General features: G+C 38.8%; 1 protein-coding gene across 1 annotated transcript; it reads left to right on the top strand.

The window, feature by feature from the left end:
* The first annotated feature begins 404 nt into the window (after positions 1 to 404).
* On the top strand, positions 405 to 14,864 carry MCUR1 (mitochondrial calcium uniporter regulator 1). Its single transcript, XM_080639667.1, has 9 exons — positions 405 to 737; positions 1,584 to 1,697; positions 3,263 to 3,366; positions 5,576 to 5,677; positions 6,821 to 6,862; positions 9,136 to 9,207; positions 11,142 to 11,195; positions 11,583 to 11,697; positions 12,960 to 14,864. The coding sequence occupies exons 1-9, from the start codon at positions 494 to 496 to the stop codon at positions 13,013 to 13,015; spliced, it is 903 nt and encodes a 300-aa protein (XP_080495793.1). The 5' UTR covers positions 405 to 493; the 3' UTR covers positions 13,016 to 14,864.
* Positions 14,865 to 22,142: the final 7,278 nt, after the last annotated feature.

Below are 22,142 nucleotides of genomic sequence, written 5' to 3'. Positions count from 1 at the left end.
GCCCTCAATGTAAGAATAACATGGACATGTTGGAGCGAGTCCAGAGAAGTGCCACAAAGATGATCAGAGGCTGGAGCACCTTTCCTATGGAGACAGGCTGAGAGAGTTAGGGTTGTTCAGCCTGGAGAAGAGAAGATTCCGGGGAGACATTAGAGCAGCATTCCAGCACCTAAAAACGGTTCCACTGGGGCCATAGTGAGTCAGTACTGTCTCGGCCCCCAGGAGAGCACCGGGGAGACTCCACCTCCAGCAGGCCTGCCCGCCCGCGCCGCTCTTCTAACCGCGCCCCGTGGCGTGAGCCATGAAATCAACCAGCGCCGATCACAGCGCCACCCGCGTGCTTTGCCACGTGCCGGAGGCGGAAGTGAAGAGCCGGGGCTGGGGTGTGTGTTCAGTGATGGCGTTCCACTAGCGGCGTCGGTGGCAGCAGCAGCGGTTTCGCTCCTTCCCCCCTCCTCCTTCGGTCGGTCGGTCGGGACCGGGTGGCGCGGCCATGGCCAAGGGCCAGGCGGCTGTGACCGCGGCTGTGAGCGGCGGGAGGCGAGCGCTGCTGCTGCTGCCGTTGCGCCCGCGCGGCCCCCGGGGAGCCACCTCACGTGACTGCCGCGCGCTCCCGTTCCCGGTGCACCGCTGCCTTGGTGACTGGCAGCGCTTGGCCGTTACGGCCGTTAACGGCAGCTCAGGACGGGAAAGGCGCGTCGGTGGGACCGGCGGGGAGAGCCGCTGCGGGGAGCGCGGTGAGAGCTTGGGAGGGGTTGGGGGGAAGCGGGTGGCCCGTCACCTCACCCGAGCGCGGTAGCACGGTGGCATGGAGAGGAAGGGGTGCGCTGCGGGCCGCAGCTGCTTTGAGATCCCTCGGAGGGGCCGTTATCAGGGCTGGATCATCTTCCCCGAAGGGTAGACTTGATTCTCCTTTCTCTATCTTTAAAACAGCTAACGCACACCCGTATGTTCTCTCCATGTGTTTTAAAATAGAATGACTTTGAGAACAGAGTTCTGCCTCCTGACAGTCTGCCTCATGTTCCGACTTGCTTTCTTTTTGTCAGGTAGTTTATGCTAATGCCCAAGTGGAAACTATGCTGTCTGAAGTTTGCATTCACTGTTAAAAGTATTGTCTGTAAAAATAGTAAATGTCAAATTGTGAGGGATTGCCTTTTTTCTAAAGGGGGCAGGTAATGAAGACTTTTAACGAAGAATAGCAAAAGTCTGCGGATTTAGTTCTCAGAGCCCTGCGCTGCTCACAGCATCCACTGATTATGCTGCTAATGATAAAGGAACAATTTTAAGATCATGACACTTGGTGGGATTTTCAAGGACATGATATTCTTGGAGAGCATTGCAGAAGTGCAGCAGTAGTGTTGTAGTGTCTTTTCAAGCTCTGGTACATAGAGCTTCTTAGTCAGATACCTTTTTGTTTCAGCAAGCTGTAGTAACCTCAAAGCACAATCTTAATATTTTTTCATAAATGGAGAATATTTGATGTAGTAAGAAAACTGGAAAGCAAACATATTGATTAATATACTTTCCTAAAAGTAACCTATGTTTTGTTTTTGTCTTTGTTTTGGTTTGGTTTTTTTCTCCAGGTGTAAGTGTCTCTGCATCACCATCTTTACAAAGCAAAGGGAATGTTTCCTTTTCGGGAAATAGGAGGCTTTTTTTTGACACTCATGCACTGGTATGCCTCTTGGAACAAAATGGTAATTTGCTAGAAATGGGTAGCTATTTTCAATGTAATTTCGAGAGTGGCTCTAAAAAGCCGCTTTTACAAAGGTTGTTACTTACTTTTCTTTGACATGTGATGTTACAGCTTCAGTTTTATGGATTTTTTTTCTACTTCCAAAAGGAAACAGCTTATGAAACTTTGATTGGAATAATTTATTATCCTACTTGTAATTAAAAATGTGAAAGAGAAATCAAATTTTAAGGGTTGAGAGTAAAAACAGTTTAGGTAGTGGTTTAACACGTATTAATTGGATTCCTGTGTATTTAATATATAGCACCTTGAATATGCAACAGTGTCTTATAATAGGATTGAATATGGACTACTATATAAAATACAGCTTTTAGGATAGAAATAGAATACTATAAAATACGGCTGCTGTTATGCTAAAACATAGATAAGGGAATAGATTATTTTGGGTTTGTGCTAATGTTTAGTGTGAGATGTCCCTGCCCATGGCAGGGGGGTTGGAACTAGATGATCTTAAGATCCTTTCCATCCCTAACTATTCTATGATTCTAATGTTGCTGAGGTGGGGAAGGTACCTGAAGGAGAAGTTACGTACTGCTGAATTGAATTTTAACAGCTCTCCATCCCTGAAAAGGAGAATTCCCAGTCCCTTTTCCCTGCCATGTAGTTTCATCTCTTCCTGGCGGCCAACCTAATTCTCAGAAAACTCTGCAGCTCTTTTGCTTGATTGGTATTCTGAGATGCCACTTTAATGAACCCACTGAGCAGTTGCATGAACACCAGAACACATACAAAGTGTCAGGAGGAGGGATAAGGAGAATGAGAGAGTCAGGATATCTTCCTTTTGGTGGTGACAAACTATTTTATTAGCTAGCTATTGAAAGGAACTCACTCTCAGACCCCAGTGCTTTCTGATGCTTAACTGCTGTTCATTTTGAAACAGTCACACTTTTGCAGGTGTCCCTTTTCATAATTAAATTTTATTCACGGCATTTTGACTCCTATGTTTTGTAAGTGGAAAAGTTGAGGGTATTTCTAGGGTAATGTTTTATAATAGTTTCCAATATATTCAGTTTAAAAGGTTTCTAACGGGGACTAAGAGGCTGGTAGACCTAAAATTAGAGCAATTAGCTCTGTTTTCAGTTGTTGAGTTTTGCATGTCTTCAGCAGTACTGAAGATGTATAGTACAGTATACTGAAAATAAGTATAGTATACTGAAAATAAGTATCTGCTTTTCAGGGTCAGAATTCTTATTCATAGAAATAACCACATGTGAGAGATGACAATCCATAATATTTCTAGGAAATTTCCAGCATTCAACCTGCTGATACTGTAATAGTGCTGTACTACAGAAGCAGCTATACTGTGTCACCAGCATAATTATTGGGCGGAAGAACTTGGATGTACGGACTCATGTTCTTTTGTTAGTGTTGAATCAAGAGGAGTATGTTTTATTATCTTCATAACTGACATTTGTTTAAACTTGATGCTGTATATTAATAAGTGGTGTTTCTGTAAACTGTCCACATTTAGATCTCTCTCTGAATGCTGTTGCATTTCATTTTGCTTAGGGTTCACTACTCAGCAGTCAGAGGTCATTGTATCTGCATTAGTGAAAATTATGAACACCAACCTGGATATGATTTACAAGGATATGGTCACCAAAGTACAGCAGGTTAGATCAGAGATAATGATGGGGTTAAAGTAAATAAAAACTTTGTATGCCTGCTAATGAAATACATGTTGCTATTTATTACTGCTGGACACTGTATTTTAAAGGTTTGAAGGTGAAAACCAAACATCTCTATGTATCTGCTGGCTATTTGATTTTTGTCTTGAGTTTATCGAATACCAAAGTGTTGTGGTGGACCTTGAGATCTAGGTACTGTGACTTGGTATGCAAACCACTGGTAGCTGTTTAATTTCAGCCTTATTGTAGCATGAAATAGAATTACTGAGAAGGCTTTCAGATAGATATAGTAGGTATTCAGTGTGTAGATTTGAATCAGGTCAGTTCATATAAAGGTAGATCCATGTAAGGAACTGGGCATGACAGTGTTGAATATTACCACATTGAGCTCTTAGACATCTGGCTCCAGAAATTAAACTGAAATTCAGATTAAGACATTATTTGCTGCATGTAGAGCTTACGAATCTTTTAATGGGATTCACGTTATCTGGTGTGCTGGAATTCCCTGACACATCAGTTGGTCAAATAGACAATGCTGATAAGAAGCATAGCTGAAGTACAACTTCTTGGGCTGCTCCGTGAGGCTGGGGTTCACAGCCCCAAGGCACCTGCTGAACGCAAGCTTTAACTTATTTCATGGTAACTAGGCTGCTCTCTTAAAACGTGAGACAAACAGGAGCTGCTGTCTTTGTAGTACGATAGCCTTGGCAGCTCTACATGTCATGAAGTGGGATACCTGGGTTTTGCACAATCTTCCATCTGGGGAGGTTTCAGCCTGTCCTTCCTAGCTTTTAGGTTCCAGGTGAAGCAGACATGAGGCTGCTTCTTCCTCCTGTGCTGAATTTGTTCTGCAGTCAGGGAATACAGTGTTAAAGTGACACTCTCCATCATGCTCGTTTGCTTGTATGTTACAGTAAACAGTCTACAGTAAATAATCTCAACCTCCTTCTATGCCCAGCTTTTTTGAATGAAAGTGAAACTTTTCGGTTTGTGCTAAATTAAATGTTGCTACTGGTGGTAGATGTTTTCTGAGACTGTTAGATTCAATCCATGGGTGACTTTCTACCATTAAGATTGAAATGTGCAGATTTGCATGGTATGCTAAGATAGAAGCAGCTGAAGAGGTGTGTATGCCATGAACTCTGTCTGGGCAACATAAGCCCATACTTCCTTACAGTCTTTGAATGCACAACGGCTTGTGCAAAAAGAGAATGAAGAATTGGAAGAAGGTTTGGAGAACTGTGGTTGTAGCTTATTACCATTAGGCTATAGTTGGGTATATAAAAGATAAAATATTACACTGGTCAGACAAAACCTTAGGGAAAAATAAATATGTGTGTGTGTATAGAGAAGAGGTGTCCATGGCAGCACTGTTTCCGTAGTTTTTGTAATACATCTGGTACACTGTCCCATTTTTTTTCAGTCTTGTGGTCAAGTGAGGCACCTTGAGATGCCACTTAGAAATACAGTGCTACAAATTAGAATAGTATTTCCTGACAGAAGTGAAGTTAAAGTGCTGTGTCAGATTTGTAGGGTTCTTAGTCCAGAATCAAAAGCAAGAGACTACTTATTAGAGTGAGATCTTCAGAGAAGATAAGGGAGGCCCTGTTTGCATATATAGCTAGTGTAGGATGTAGAAAAATGCCTACATCCTTTTCCATCTTTGAAAATTTCAGAGGATTCTTGTTTGTCTTCTGTCAGCTCAGTGTAACAGAGAAGAGCAATTAAAAGTATAAGGATAGTGAGTGATACTGCGTAGCGAAGCAGAGTGACACCTCTCTTGCAAGAGAGGGATAAAGAAGGAGATAGTTACAAAAGAGTATGGTTGTACTGGGAGTTTTGGTCTGAAAGCCAGCTTTCCTCATTTAGCTGAGAGACAGCTCTTTATTCCCTAAGGCCTTTGCTAGCTTACGAATTTGAAGACTTGGAAGAAACTATTACCTAGGCTATTAATTGAATTATTCTGATCTGTGTTAGCACTGCTAATTTTGTCAAATGTTACCAGCGTTTGAGATTAACTTGCTTATTTTGTCCCTGTCAATTTATCTTGCTTTCTGAAACTCAGACAATGAATCTGAAATTGCCGAATTAAAAGTTTCAGGGAACCAAAATAGTCTATCATGTTTGTAGGTACGGATGAGAAAAAGCATTATAGTTATTATATGTTCTGAGGGTTTTCTTCCTTCTTTTAAAGGAAATGGCTCTTCAGCAAGTAATGTCCCATATTGGTGGTGTGAAAAAGGACATGATTATCTTGGAAAAAAGTGAATTTTCAGCACTTCGTTCAGAAAACGAGGTAAAAATCCCTATATTGAAAAGTGCTATTCTAGCACTTGCTTATTTTTTCTAATAATGTAAAAAAGCATCTTGTATCCAAGGGGTTGGCTCTGGGGCCACCGTGGCTTAACACCTTCATTAATGACTTTGTTAGTGGGGCAGAGCACACGCTCAGCTTATTTTTTCCAATGATGTAAAAAAGCTTCTTGTACCCAAAGGATTGGCTCTGGGGGCACTGCAGCTTAACACCTTCATTAATGACCTTATTGATGGGAGCAGAGTACACAGTCAGCCTGTCTACAGATGATACAAAGCTGGGAGCAGTGGCTGATATACCAGGCAGTTGTGCTGCTATTCAGAAGGGCATGAACAAGCTGGGGAGGTGGGATGACAGGAATTTCATGAAGTTCAGCAAGTGGAAATGCCAAGTCCTGCACAGGAACATCCCTAAACACCAGTACAGGCTGGTGCTGACCAGCTGGAAAGCAGCTTGGCAGAAGAAGCCCTGAGGGTCCTGGTGATTACCAAGTTGACCATGAGCCAGCAATGAGCCTTTGGGGCAAAGGTGGCCAACAGCCTCCTGGGCTGTATTAGGAGGACTGCCAGTGATTCAGGGGAGGTGATCCCATCTGCCTGGCTGTGGTGAGATTTTATCTGGAGTGCTGGATCTAGGTCTGGCCTCTTCAGTGCAAGGAGACATGGATGTGATTCTGGACAGAATCAAACAAATGGCTAGAGAGATCAGTAAGGGACTGGAGCATCTGACATATTGTGATAGATGTGAAAGCCTAGAAGAGAAGGCTCAGGAGGGAATCTCATTAATGTATAAAAATATTTGAAGGGAGGGTATAATGTAGATGGAGACAGGCTCTTTCCAGTGCTGTCCAAAGACAGACAGTAGGTAGCTGGCACAGATCAAAATGTAGAAAATTCTATTTAAACGTAAGAAAAACCTTTTTACTCTAAGGGTGGTAGAACTCTGGAATAGGACTGTATCTGTGCATATACTGAGGACATAAACTGTAAAGTCAAAAGTGTGGTTTAACTCTATAGTCAATGTTACGGATTGTGCAGCTTCAATAGTACTTCTAGATTATGTGGCTTTATGTACAGTAATAAAGTGTACTTTTTTTTTTTTTTTTTTCTTTTTCTACTCTCCCAGAAAATAAAACTTGAACTCCAGCAGATAAAGAAGGAAGTCATGGTAAGATACCATACTAATAGAATCAAGAATTAACACCAATTAATCTAGTCTGGGTAAAAAAAATGAATGAAATATTGTTGCTTTCAAGATTTTTATTTTAAAAGGTGTGCTTAATTGTGATATACAGGATACTGAAATTGTGGTTGGTGGTACACTGTGGACTGTGGCAAAGACAGTTTCATGCATATTTCAGTTATGGTGACAGAGAGCTGTGAATGGTACAAGAGGTGAAGAAAAATTTAACTGAATATTTTTTACTCGCATGTCCTTAATTCAGATTCAGAAAGTGGCTGCCATGTCATGCTTAAGGCTGAGTGAAGTTCTGCATTTAGGGCTGCCTGTTACATGTAAAGATGTGCCATCCTTTTAAAATTACAGCACTTAATACTTGGTTTGGGTTGGACTTTTAGGTTGTTACTTTTTTTTTTCTTGTTTATGTGCTTGGGGTTGTTGTTATTTGTTTATTGGTTTGTTTGATTGATTCTCTCATGACTTACCTGTTAGCTGTCCAGAACTTAAAGTAATTTTAAATGGCTTCTTTAGGTCACTAAGTTTGGTCCCATTGTTTGAGAACAAATGACCACTGCAAGAAAACAGACTCTCTGTAGAAAACTTAACTCTATTAAGGATAAGAATTTAAGTGTCAGTACTCTGTTTGTGTTCTTTATGGTTTACCTGTCTTGAATAGCACTCCAGACTGTTTTACTGTCAGAACAAGATCATCATAACATCTGTTATTTCAATGGGTATGGAGTCATAAGCAGCCTTTACACAGAAACAAACATTCTTGGAAGTTGAAAATTGGAAACTGGGAAACACTAACTGTTTTTGTGGACTTGAGAGCTGCTTTTTCCTACTGAGATGTCCTTATTAGTTGGAAGGGTGGAGCACTATTTCTTCCCTAGGATTTGACTAAACTATCAGATTTGGATGTGTTGAGCTAGTTGACAATGTGGTTGAATTCAGCTTAGTGTCTCCTTGCCATTTCTTTCCTATTTTCGTTTTAATTTCCTTTTGCCCTGTCATCTCCAAAAGTAGCACATAAATATCTCAGGGCTAATCCTGCGTGTTTCATACTGTGCTATGAAGTGCTTAATGCATCTGAGTTTTCAGAATACCATTTTAAAATACATTCAGCATCTGATTTTTGAATTGTAACTTATTTTATGGTTTTAGTTGCAGATAAATGAGTTGGTGTAATCCACTGTAGAGCATCAAGGATTTGAGTCGTCTTTTCTTAAAAGCTTAGATGTCTTTAAGTTTTACTTTTAACTGTAAATATAATTCTCACAAGGGCAAGTGAGTTTATGTTTGCTCATACTTGTTCCTGTAAAAGACAAAAAGACACAGTGTTGTAAAAGTTTAAGAAAAAACTATTTCTAGTTTTTATTTCATTAAACTGTAACATATTGTGTTGTAATGATGTCTAATTATAAACTAGTTGAAGTTCAAAAATTCAGACATAGAAATTGAATGTAATTATTGATCATAGTAAGTTAATGAACTTTTGACTAGTTGACGTTGGCCTGCTTGAGAGATGCTTACCTGGTTTTAATGGTAGAATCTCCCAGAACATCAGCAATCTTTTGCTTCTCCCACACATTCATCTGATCAGCAGTTTGCCACATGACAAACTGTCAGCTGGCTGGAATTCCTGCCAGGAGGTTGTGTTAAAATGGCAGCTGTCACTGAGAAAAGCAGGAACCACAGCTATAGATGAAGTAAAATGCAAGTGAACAACTTAAAAAAGTTAGTTGTTTAAAAATAGAATAAATATTTCCAGGCTTCTAAAATGTCTGCAGCTTTTTCTGAAAGCCCTAGATACAGTCTTTAGAAACAGGAGGTTTTATTGCATTGGAAGGTTGGAAATTGCTTTTAAGCTATTTTGAGCATCAAGGTTGCTTCATGGAGGGAGCCCAACTTACAGGTGTAGCTAGGCATGGATTTCTAGAAATCAGAGTGAGTTATGCGATGTATGAAACATCCCCAGTGTTTATAGAAGGATGTGCTCTCAATTAAGTTCTGTTCTCAGTGTTCTGGTTTTAGAAGTAATTGTTCAGTTTTGATTCCAAGATTCAATTCATACTATAGTGCATACACATTTCCTGGGGAAGAATAGGAATGTTTATATTTTTGAAAATTATGTACGTTAATTGGAAAGAAGCTTGATTCCTGAGATAAGTAAAGAAAAGCACAATATATTTGTCTACTTTTTTCTGCTTATGATTAAATAGAAAATCTTGATTGCTGTTTTATCATTTTTTGCCCATTAGGATGAAATTACCAAAGTTCGTGCTGATAACAAGTTAAACCTAAACCTAGAGAAGACCAGAGTAAAAGAATTGGTAAGTTTTGCTTTTAGAAACCTCTCAACACTGAGTAATAGCCAAATTTGGCTAAGAGCATCTTACCCAAAGAGTGTTTTCATACTAATCCATAGTATCTTTCTGCTTCAAGATGGTATTAATCCAAGTTACTCATCCTTATGCTGCTGTAACACAAAGTGCCATGTTTGGTTTTGTATCCCTGTCTATTTTGATATTGTTTTAAGGATTAACTCACTACCCTTAATATATAAGATATTTAATCTAGATATGCTGACTGGCTGCCTAGAGGTTTTCTGTGTTATTAGTAGATCTCTTTATTTTCACACTTAATTAAGTTTATGCATTTCATTAAATTTATCATCAGTAAAGATGTTTCATTTCCCTATAGCTAGAGAATTTATAGCTGAGCTGGTTTTTGTAAGGAAATACATATTGTGAAAATAGTTGTCATTTCTTTTTATTTTGTTGAAATTCTAGCTGCTCGTGGTTCAGATTGTTTGAAATTTGAAATATCTGGTAGAACTGGATTGATGGGATCTTAAATTAGAGTAACATAGATGAAGAATTAGAAGATTAACAAGTTTTTGCATTAAATGTAGCATTCTAAATAGAGTGCTCTTCTTACAGATATATTTTTAATAGCTTAAGGTCTTAAAGAAATTGCATCTTCTAAATGGAAAGATGTTTTAATTACATTTTTCCATTAATATTATTGCTTATACAGTCCATTTTCCCAGGTGTGTAATGAAGAAGTAATATTTATCTCCAACCCAGGCAATAAGGACTGTTCAAGTAGATATTATTTACCTTCTGTATGTGCCACTTGAAGTTTTTCATGATGATTAGTTTAGGTAGCAGCTGTGTCAGTGATTTAATATAATGACTAACAGTCTGTTATCCCATAGTAGATGTTTGAATAAAGTACAGTTTGAGTGGGTAAAGTTCTTGTTCAAAGGTTAATACTTCATGCTGATGTTTTAAAAAAGCATTGTATGTAATGTGTAACTGTGTAGATCATAAGCTTTGCAGTATTTCGGGCTTATAAAACTGATTTAAAACCACTGCAGCAGTGATTAATTAGACACTAGTGTTTTCTTGTATATTTATGTAGGATTCTGGAAGCTATAGTCTGTCTACTGTGCAGAACACTGGGTCTTTGAGCAAAGTGGTCTAGTGGAAGGTGTCCCTGCCCGTGGCAGAGGAGTTGGAACTAGATGATCTTTGAGGTCCCTTCCAACTCAAACCGTTCTGTGAGTCTATGATTTTGACTGCCTCCCAGGAAAAGCAAACTAAACAAACAGGAAAAGCATGTTGACCTTCTCTTAAGAAAGTTAACCAACTTTGTAGTCTGTTGTACAACTCTAATTTCATACTTTCTCTGAAAACTGCTCTTTTTTTTTTTTTTTCTTTTCCCTTCACCTCTTCCCACACTTCAGTTGTCACCTCTGCCATGCATGAAGAGAAAAGGAAAAAGGCAGATGAATGGGGAATGGGTTGTTTTAAAACCATACTCCCCTTCCTGAAGAAAGCAGATGGTTCGGTCTTAATTGTGCTCAATGGATTAGTTAACTGTTCCAGAGTTACTGTTTAGAATCACAGGTCTTTGTTTTTCAGAAATACAGATCTGCCAACCTTTCTTCCAGCTGCTTATTAATACATACTGCTTTTGCAAAAGCAAAGTATCTGATGGACTTGTTGCACTTCACAGTTTAGAGGTGTGGATGAACACCTGTCTAAATTGTGCTTTTCCAAAGGATAGCAATTACCTTACAATACTGTCTCCCAAGCATTGTCAAGACAATAATCTCTTCCATATTCAGTGTTCCACAGAATTTGGAAGCAAAGCAATGTGCTTTTAAGTGTGGGGCAAAAAGTTTAATGACATTGTCATGAATATCATGTTTATCTTTTTTTTTTTTGGTGTGTTTTGTTTTTGCTTTTCTTCCCTCTAGTACTCACGTAATGAAAGAAAACTACTTGAAATGAGGACAGACATAGTGGAATTGGTAAGAACTTGGTAGCTGATTATGACACAGCAATTCTTTCTGTACTCGTGTTATAGATCTGGCTTTTTTTTTTTTTGGAGTAGTTCATATCTTTAGGCACTTTAATATACAAAATGTCATTGTGCTTTATTTCCCTGTGTATTTTCATACTGGTACAGGCAACTGAAGTGTCTACGAAACAAAAAGGCTTTCATCTATATTTTTAGACCCTCTGCATATATATACAAACTGTTCAGTAATTAGATTGGCTAGGAACAAACCTGTACTTTTTGAAAGCAAATTAATATACATTTTAGGAGGAAACAAAAATACAACTTGTGTTGGGTTAAACTTCTGACTAAACTAGAAACTGCTGGAATTGCACTGCTTTGTTGATTTATATTTTAGCATGCACAACAAGATCGAGCTCTGACCCAGACAGACAGAAAAATAGACACAGAAGTTGCAGATCTGAAAACAATGCTGGAAACGCACAAACTTGATAATATTAAGTACTTAGCAGGTAAGGAATCTGATAGTTGTTTCTGATGGTGAAACTATTAAACATTGTTAAATGTTTGGTAAACTCTTGATTGACTGTATTCATAAAGGCCCTGATTAAAAAAAAATATTTGAAAGAGTCAAGATTAGCAGCCTTAGTTGTGTACTTAAGCCAAAGTTTCCCATGATTTGCAACTTTATTTCCATGAGCTATGGCTGATTTTTTGTTCTTCCCCCCACTTTATATAGTTAAATAATGCATATGAGGAATCTGAAAGACTGCCTGGTAAAAAAGGGCCAAAAAGTTTTTCTGTGTCAGGCTTAATTGTTAAAAGCAGCCTGATGTGTTTCTAAGATCTCTTCATCTGTCTGATGGAGATCTATATGCAAGATGGAACATTTCAGCTTTTCTGACTGTTCACTGCCACATATTCTTTAAACTCTCATGTTTCAGGCCATGTGCGTTAGAAAAATACTATATATGTGCATGCGTGCCTACACTATTGCCCTACATAACTTGAGTATTTTGACATTTTGCTACTGAGTGTGCAGTGCTATTAACGAGCAGGTTTGTGGTAGAAAATTACTCTTCTGATATTGATTTTTTGATTATTCTTTCACAATGGATTTTGTCGCAAGTACAGTCACATCTATTCATAGTACTGTACTTCAGGCATATCTTTTAGGGAGAACCATTACTGGAAAATAAAAGGCACTTCATTAAAATGAGAGGAAACTGTTTTCCTCACCATCCCTACTCCAAAACAGAATTGCATTGTGTTTGAAGTGCTCCTTTTGCAAATAATGGCAAAACTCTTTTGTGCGTGTATCTAGAAATCAAAAGTCAGTATCATTTCAGTAGAAATTTAAAAAAATTGCAAACTGCAAAGCCTTGTTAAAGAGAGCTTTTTCATTTATTTGTTTGCTGCATACTTGACTGTGATTTAATAATCCTGTTACCCATTTCCTCACTTTACAACTGTAACTTGCCATATCGAGCTTTTTGAGAATGGTAAGCACTAGGGATTTCTTTCAGCTTCTTGCTACTTTTCCAGCCCAGTTTTCCTGCATTTTTTTTTTCTTTCCTTTTTATTTGTCATTTTTGTGCCACTTCACTGTGAATTGTTTGGTTTTAAATTAAAAACCTTATTTTCTTACATGGAGAAGGGGTGGTGGTTACACTTCTAGTATTGAAGTAAGATGTGTACATAGCTCTAGGAACATTACTTTAGAAAGCTAACGATTTAATGTCTCCATTTCTCCCTCATTTTTATCTTCTTTCAGGTTCAGTATTTACATGCCTTACAGTAGCACTGGGATTTTATCGTTTGTGGGGATAATAAAACATCAATGTAAAGGGACTTCTACTGTCTTCATTTCTGGGTAGGAAAAAAACGAAAAAGGAGTTTTATCTTTACCTGGACTTCAACCAAGTCTTGACTGTTTTATTTATTTCGTAAAGCAGACCGCATAGAGAATGTAACCAAAGATGTGCCTAGAAACAAACTGTACACATACTGTGTGTATTTTGAAACTTACCTCTGCTGAAAGCATAGTATATGCATTTCTGCCATTTCCCTCCACTCTGAACTGCAGTGTGTTCACCTTGCTGCTGCTGAGTGTCATCAAAGCAGAGACTGGCATTCACACCGATCGTCTGGGACTGCCTGCTCTAGAGAAGACTGTGTGGGATTACGTTCTGTGACCTGTTCAGGCCTGCTTGCTGGAATCAGTTGCATCTATCAGACTGAAGTCCTGACTGTTAATGTAAAGCTGAAACTACATGTTTTGTGGCTTGGAGGCACTCTTGTATAAGTAGAAACTGTGTTAGCTGAGTCATGCTTACCTCCCTCCTTCTAACACTTGTTCATACAGTTACTATGATCAAATATTTGTTTTGCTATTTTTATAACATTATAGTTATTAGCTTGTTTTCCAGATGGCTATCCAATCAGTCATGTTTTATGACAAGAGTACTGTGTAGTGATAGCAGTGTTTGCTGCTAGTTTTGTTTGTAATATATTTGTAGAGGTTTTTGTGACTAACTTGCTTTTGATACATGTAAGTATCTGATACTCATTCCGTATGCTAATTGTTATCTTTACCACTGTAACTGGAAATCTGCAATGCAGTAAAATACACTAGTTGTATTAATTTACAGTTCAGTCATAAAAAGTGCCTCTGGTGCTGCCTTATTGATGGAAGGCAATTGATGCTTCTAGAAAAGAGATTTTAAGTGGTGGTTATGAAACAGGGTCTTTGGCAAGGGAACTGCAATGCTGATGGTCTTCTGGGGTTTTTGCTTTTACTTAAAAAAATAAAGAAAGGAAAAAAAAAAGAAAAATCCTTTTAGTTCTTCAAACTTTGATAGTGATTTTAATAATGAAAGCAGTAATTGAGACCTGCAAGGATGTTAAATCCAGTTCTGAGCAAGCCCATGTGAACCGGTAAGTGCAACTGAAGGCAATGAAGGAAGGTGCCCAGTGTATCCAGTTATCTGCCATTCATCCACTGATGAATTGACTGCTTTAGTAGCAAAGCTGCCAAGCGTGTACCTTCAGTTAAGGGAAATGTGCCCTTCTTGCTTTCTGTTAGGAGGAGAGAAGGATCTATGCATTGGTAATAAATGCTGTTAGAGCACAATCACAGCTTTGCTTAATGAAAGTAAAGCTGTTTGGCTACTTTGTGCCTGTACTGTAATAACCATTTCACTCTTGGTGGTGGGGAGTGCCAGCCTCAATCATGCACATGCGGAGGAAGCAATGGATACCTGTAATAATAATATACTGGCCTGAAATAAAGAATTTTTAATAATTCATAAGGTATGCTAAGTTTTCATTATAAATACAACTTTTAAATTTGAATTCAATGTCTTTGAAGGTAAGTCGCTGCTAATAGGACTTCTTTTAAGCTAAGATTTAGCAAAGTCAACCACCCCTTCAATACTGAAGCGGAAAGAAGGAAAAACTTACTGCAGACAACTGCCCCTCTGACTTGAATGAATTGATATTCAAGATCTTCACTTTTTTGTGTTGTAAAAATATTTTTTGTACTAACTTCTAGGACTTGACACTTTCTCAAATTAGACAAGCAATAATTTGATGTTTGGAATTACTTCAATGTTGGTTCTTGCCTTCCCATGACAGGTGATTCTCTATTTGTGTAATCAGCACATCTTTGCCTGTATGCCAGAGCATCTGATAAGCAGTTGGTAAAATAACTATTGAGAACTAATTTTATATATAGGGTCTGTCCTGCCAAAAATAGTTACTATGCAAATAAATTTCTTTTCAGGGCAGATGGAAGGAGGAAGTGAAAGATTATAGAGCAGCACTGTCCTGAAATTAGCAAAGTGTGAGGCAAACCAACACTTCTTGGTGAGTGTTCTAACAAGGAATGAGGTTAATGGGTCCTTCAGGAAAAGGACACTAAAAATAGAATGTAAGTATTATTTCCTTGCCCATAGAGTTTTCAGGTGTGGTGTACAAGGTTGTTAATCCTATGTGCACAAATGCACAATCTCTCTTGCTTTCCCTCTTTTCAGTAAAAATCCATAAGGTATGGATTTTTTATGGATATCTCCTTTTCACTGATGTATTATTAGCTAAATAGTTTGCTTCAAGTTTTTTATTACTATTCAGTCACACGCTCTCCAGCTCTTTGTCTATTGGAAGTGTTGCATCATTCATTTCCCAGAATGTTGTAGAGTTGTACTTAAAACCATGAGTTGACAAATGGAAACATTTTTAATGTAGGTATGAAGTCTGCTTCAGTTTTTCTAACCACAAATGTTTTGGTTCACTAGAATAAACCTTACTCTAGTGGTGACTATTCACGTAACTGACATTGTCATAAATGGTGAAATCCTGGCTCTGTGCAGCTATTCACAGTTCCTTTTGGCTTTGGAGAAGGCGTGCTTTTATATTCCAGATATTTTGAGTCATACCACTTCATGGACTCTTCTCTTATTCTTGCTACCATCTGTAGATCTTGCCCAAGAAAACTGGTGAAGATTTTTGTGTGTTGGGTTTTTCTTTTGTTTTGTTTTAATCAGCAAAATTTGATAAATTCCTGTGACCAGTCCATTCGAACTACTGGTGTGAGCAAGCTGTGAGCAAGACTAAATCTTGCATCTCCTACTGAGTTTTCAGGAATCAAGTAAACTGCCTTTATTATGATTTCTAAAATGATCAAAACTCTACAAGACAAGTCAATATTTCACAAAACTGCTATGTAAAGTCTCTTTTAAAGGAACAAGTACACTGTAAAATCAAATTTTTTTAACCTTTTCATATATATGGAAAAGTTATATTCAGAAATTATTAGTTTAACAATGATCTTTTAAATTGCTTTTCCTTTAACTATATGTATCTTGAATTTACAGTGCTTTTTGTTGGGTGGGGGGTTTTGATAGGGTTTTGTGTTTTGGGGGGAGTTTTAGGATGTGTGTTTGGCTTTGGGGTTTTTTGGGGGAGTTGTTTGGGGAGTTTTGTGGGGGTTTGGGGGTTTTTTGTTTGATTTTGTTAGTGGTTTTTAGTTGTTTTGTTTGGGGGTTTTTTTTGAGTAAAGTTTTCTGTATAAGCAATTAATTTTCCTTAGCTTCTAAATAGAAAGTTAATTTACAATCAAATATGTGTCTGGAATATTGGTGTTCGCTTTAATCAGTAACAAATGCATATGCTCTTGGAGACAGACAGCCTGCTCTGCTTTTGTTAGGAAAGCTTCCATTGGCTTAAAAGGTACTTCTTACCCTATTGCCAAACATTTTAAAGCAGTAGTGTTGACTCTTTATTTTACACTTAAATTCTATGTCTGAGAATTTGCCTCTTACCCTTAACATGCAGTTTTGTAACTAGATAAAGATCATAGAAGGAAGATACCAATGTTTGCATAGTGTTCCTTTGAAATCTATCCATTCCAAGAAAGAAGATGCCATTTTTGGGGGGAGGATGCCCAACTGCTATCAGAAACAAAGTACTGGAAATGAGCACTATAGTATTGTGACAAATACCAATCTTGGGCCAGTGTTTATGGCCAACAGAGGTGTGTCAATGTGTTGTAATGTTTGAAATCCCCTGCCTCCTTTAACTGTTCCAATACGCACCCTATAAACTCTGAGGAGTTCATTAGGTTCTCCATTGCATTCTGAGATTATATTGCCTTGATTCAAGTCATGGCTGACACTATTCATGAATAGTCTCTTCTTGTTGCATGAGTAAAAGTGTAGTGAAGGGAAAAAGAAGGGTGGTGTGTATTTTGGGATTGGGTTTTGGGGTGGGTTTTTTTTCCCCTCTGCAGGTAATGGCACATGTTCTGTGAGAATTTTGCCCAGAACTGTATGGAACATGAATATAATAATGGTATACTTGAAGCAGGCAACTGGATTTGGTCAAATTATGCTTGTATACAGGGCTCCAAGGTTTGTTTCAGAACTGATAGGGTAACAGTTATCTTGGCAGGGACGGGAAGGGAAGCTGGGCAGGTTTCTCAGCATGAAGGGAAAACTCAGAGTTTATACTGTTTATACTTGAATCTCCAGCATGCTTTGGTCTTTTTCAGGTGTTAGAAAACTTGCCCTCTTCATAGGACTGTCAGCAATGCATGTTAGTCCACGAATAAACAGCTGTTAAATATGTCACTTTTGATTGTGATTTTGTCCAGAGTAAGTTGTGTCACTCCAGGTCATTCTCCTGTCTTTACCTAGGATCTGTTTTCTTGTGGTAAAGGTGTACTAAGCATTATATATTTACAAAGTTGTCCCAGTGATGCAAGAAATTAATAAATACAAAGGCCACTTCAGAAACTCCCTTTACTTACTACAGCCAGATCCAGATAGTGGTGGGAGGTTTTGATAATCTTTTGTATCACAGCTTTCATGTCAATTCTAATGCCTTGTGATTTGCATGCAGAGTTCTCTTGTGTTCCTTAGATGCCACCTGGGCCAAGGCACTAACCGCCACCTTGCCTGAGCTACTGAACTCTACACTGAGCTTTTAAGACCAAGTAAAGCTACAAGCATGAGCCTATACAAAAAAATTAACCACCAGTGGTGCACAGATGAGACTGAGCATGTCTAGCATGGATGCTGCCTGTGAGGTTTATGCTTTTGCGCAGTATTTTTATTTGATGTAGTTAGTGACTTTGTCTCGTGTTACTTTGCATACCATTCTGAAGGACTGGGTTCTGGGAAGCTTTTAAGAAGCAGCTGAAATTCTGTGGAAGCTGAGGGGGCTTACGCTTCCAAAAGTCCATAGGAAGATTCTTGCAGAGATCTTATTAGTTTTGTTTCGTCTTAAAAGGTTACTTGTTTTAAAATTAAGGGGGCTTTTTAGAAGCTTCTGAGTGGTTTGTTCTTTGGAGTTTTGTTTTTAATCCTCCTAGCCACCTTCCATTCTGCACTGCAGCACCCTTCTCTATGTGAAAGGTTTCATTTTGAATAATCTGATTTGGAGATACCCATGACCACAGCTCTCAAAAAGCTATGCTAAGGTATTTCTCTCTTCTTCTGCTGTTAAGTAAAAATGCATCCAAGACTTACAAAAATGTAACAGCACATTGTCTGCTAAGCTGTTAAACAGTTAACTTGACTTGTTTGAAACAGGGTCCAGGTTTGCCCTAAGGTGTCAGACCACGCCTGACAAGTTATAAATTTGGTGATTCATAAAGAGTGGCTAACTGGGGGGTTGGGAACATCTTAGGAAGCTAATCCTGTTTGATAAACAGTGGTGTAGTCATCAAGTAACAAAGCAAAAATACGCTCCCTGTGAAAGGTAAATGTTTAATAGAAACCTTGTGTCCATTTACATAAATGGACAGTGTTTTGAGAGGTATTCTCTTCTTCTGCTGTTACCCAACAGGAAGAAAAATGTATGGTTCCCTATTTGGGCACTCCTAACTCGTTTTCCTTTGTGGTTCCTAACTTGAAATGTTCAATATGTAATTTAATAAATACATTTTAGATTCTTTTATATGCATTTGGAGTTTTAACATAGTTTTCAAGTACCCTGCACTGCCCAAGGTTGTAGAGAGATTTAGAGAAGGGAAGGGCTGGTTTTCAGTTTGTTCTTAATCAGGGATTTAATGTATTTCTTAATGAAGTAGTGTTTAATGCATTAAAATATGACCAAAGACTCTCTTGCAAGCCTTTACTTGTCCACGGAAGTTAAAGGCTTATTTACATGAAGGTTTCATGATCAGTGTTGATTGATGCTTTTTTAAGTTTTTGTACAAATTGTATTTCAAGTAGCAATTTAAATATTTCTGTACACTCTTAGAACATCACCACATGCAGCAAAACCACAAGACCCTGAGGTACTCAAATATCTCTGAATAAAACAAGCCACAGGATCATGTATAAACAGATACAAATGCGGGGGAGCAGGGGGTGGGAATATCAAGGTACTGGAAGTCTGTGTACTGTATAAATATCTGAGATACCAAATAGATAAGACTGTAGCAACAGTGAAAGAAAACATAAGCAAAGCCAGTTACTTCAGTCCATAAATGAAGGTTAAGGCATGCAGTTCCTCGTTGCTCTTGGACAAAACCCAGCAATAGCGACAGACGGCTGCTCCACAACTGCCTTTGCAGCATGTGGAGCTGCCTGTTCCTTTAACTGGTGGTAGCAGTGTGCTAATCCAGAAAATGGAGGCTGCTTTCTGTGGTCCTGGGATGAAAAGCTTTATTGCAAATATGTGAAGTTTTATATAAGCTGCATTAGGCTCGGTGTGAAAATTGTAACTTAAATGTGGGGGGGAGTTGGTTGATTTGATTTTCAGATCTTTTATGTTTGTTGCTCTAGTGTACTGTGTTTGAATCCCAATTGCAAACTACCAAAAGATGATTGTTCTTTGCTAATGACCCTTACTGAAGTAACAGGTGGGCTGGGTGATTTGGTGATAAGTCTAAGAATGAGCTGTAGTAATGCTCATATGACAGAATTACTATGGAGAGATTAGAGGGATAGCCAAAAACAAAAAGCCAAAAACAAGAAAACTGAGTTGCTTCTTGAAGCATTGCTTCAAGGGAGGGGGAAACTTGAAATACATACATGTGATGAAAGAGAAAAGCTCAAGAAATTGTAATATTAAAGAAGGCCTATGAGTGATAGCAGGTAGCAAGTTAGTTGCTAAGTTACAAGACAATTTTGGACAGCAGCTATGTAGGCAAGGATGGTTTAATGGGTCTGTGCCGAAGTTCCCATGATCAGAGATTATATAGAGGCATTATGTCAGCGTCAAATCATTGCACACGGAGTACCGTGATTCTGTTGCTGGGGAAGAGCTCTGTGCTGCCAGAGAAAGGAGCTGCATTGCTTTCTGCTCCATGTAGGGCTGGGGGAGGGGGGAGCGCCAGCCTTTGTGCCTCGCTCAGCCCCACACTCCAAATTCCAGCTCCTACTGGGATAATTATACAGGGAAATCTAGGTTTTAAGAGCAGAGAGGTAGCTCCTGCCTGTTTTTCATAGCACTTCCTTCCAGGGCTGCAAGTGCTTCAAAATACTGCTCTCTCAGAAGAGATCCCAGCCTGCCTTGAGGATAGCAAACAACAGCCCTTGCCATAATCTTTTCTGTAGTGGGGATGAAACAGGACTGTTGAGGGATAAAAAGAGACTCTAATCTTTTGCTGGGATCCCAAGAGTTGAAGGGCTTTTCTCCCAAAATGGATTCTAGCCTTTCCAAACACAAAGACTGGTGAATTCAGTGATGAAGCCCCTAGCTAGCCAGGATAATAGATACACTCTATTCGAAGCTTGTCCCCAGAGGCCTGTATGTGGATTGTTGTTGTTTGGGGGTTTATTTTATTTTTCTTTTCTTTGTGGTCTCTGCTACCACAGAGCTCAGATGGATGGAACTGCTCATCAAATACGTAACTAGCATTTGTGACAGGGACCAATAAATATGGCTGAGCACAGCTAGATATTACAGGCTTTGTTTCTTGCACTGATGCAGTGGACTGGCATCAGTGTCAGAATCTTGATTTCATTCTTCTCCCATATGTGATCAATGTTAGACAACTAGTCAGACTCCAGAAGCCACATTTGATCTGTATGACAATCATGATCCTCTGAGCTCTTTCCCTGGTACATCCAATTTAATTTAACATGGATTGCTACCTCCAGTAGTATAGGGGGCTTTTCAAATAATGGAAAGAATCCTTGGAGAGGTAAAAGGAAGGTTGCATGAAAAGAAGTGTAGTTTTACCAAGGGTAGATTGTGTCAGACTAATTTGGCACCTTTCTTTGGTCATAACTGTATAACAGACTTTGTAGGCAAAAGAAACACAACAGATCTAATAGATCTTGACTTCAGATTCCACAGCATCTGACTTGAAGAAGTTACAAAGATAGTGCTGTTAAGAAGTAACCTCATGATGACAAGACATCGCTGGGGTTTGAGAAAAACCAGTTCAAAAGTGGAGAGGAGCTACTAGGATGTTCAGAAACATGATTTATTTAGCCTAACAAATGAAAACTGAAGCTAAGCCGACTCTGGGAGTGTTCTCACGGGCACTATGTTAGTAGCAAACAGAAGAAAAAGCAAATAATTATGTAAGGTGAAGGACACAGAGTTGCCATAAATACATCTAGGATGGAAATGATAAAGATGTTCCTGATCACTGGAGAATTTAGGATTTGGAATAATGGTCCAGTAGAAGCAGCAAGAAATCTGGCTGGAAGACTAGCATGAAACAACATGGCCACGTTAGACTGTGTGGTGCTTATGTTATCAAAGACAGGACTCCATAGGGAACTTATCTCAGTTGTAGGTTTGCATAAACACTGGAATGAAAAGCTTTTTATTTTTTTGCCTAGCTGGAGACTTGTACCAGGGTTGTAACTACCACATTGTATCCATTGGTTCAAGTGTCAGGACTCTGACAGCATTTCTTTTACAGTAATTTCAGTAGATCAAAAACCATGTCATGCCCTAGTGTTCAATGAATATGAAAAATGTGATTTTTAAAGTCTTCTAGTCTTCTGCCAATGCATCTGAGATAATTTACTGTAAAACCCAAGACAGCCCTAATAGGCTACTCCCCTCAATGCAGCATGAATATGAAAGGGTAAAGATCTAGATGCTGAAGTGCACTAAGCCTCATGTTCATCCTGAAATAATCTTTTACATTTCTTTAAAGCTATTTTTAATATATGCGAACACCTAATTATAGCTAAAGATAATGTGCACTTTAGTTATCCTCCCTTCCTGCTAGGTCCTCGGCAGATGAACAATCCCCAGAAAGAGTCTTTAGCCTGCATGCTGCCTCCTCACTACACCCTGATGGATCTTCTGTTCTGCTCCCAGAAGTCCAAAGGTGAAAAAGGGTAAGTGTGTGTATACAATGTGTGTACATGTGCGGGGAGGGGCAAGGAAGGATGCATCTGCCCTGTTTCACATTTACTGTGCCCAACCCTGATGTTTATGCACACAGTTATATCTGTACACACAGTCCTGATATGAACAAAGG

Source organism: Psittacula echo, assembly GCF_963264785.1.
Source record: "Psittacula echo genome assembly, chromosome: 2".
NCBI classification, from domain to species: Eukaryota; Metazoa; Chordata; class Aves; order Psittaciformes; family Psittacidae; genus Psittacula; species Psittacula echo.
The sequence above is the reverse complement of the archived record's forward strand: the minus strand, read 5'-3'. Positions and strand labels throughout refer to the sequence as shown.

Excerpts from the sequence above, each read along its gene's own strand:
- MCUR1 (XM_080639667.1), top strand. The coding sequence starts at position 494 with ATGGCCAAGGGCCAGGCGGCTGTGACCGCGGCTGTGAGCGGCGGGAGG. Across the intron at positions 6,863-9,135 it reads AGATAAAGAAGGAAGTCATG|GATGAAATTACCAAAGTTCG; the intron begins GTAAGATACCAT and ends TTTGCCCATTAG. Across the intron at positions 11,698-12,959 it reads TAATATTAAGTACTTAGCAG|GTTCAGTATTTACATGCCTT; the intron begins GTAAGGAATCTG and ends ATCTTCTTTCAG.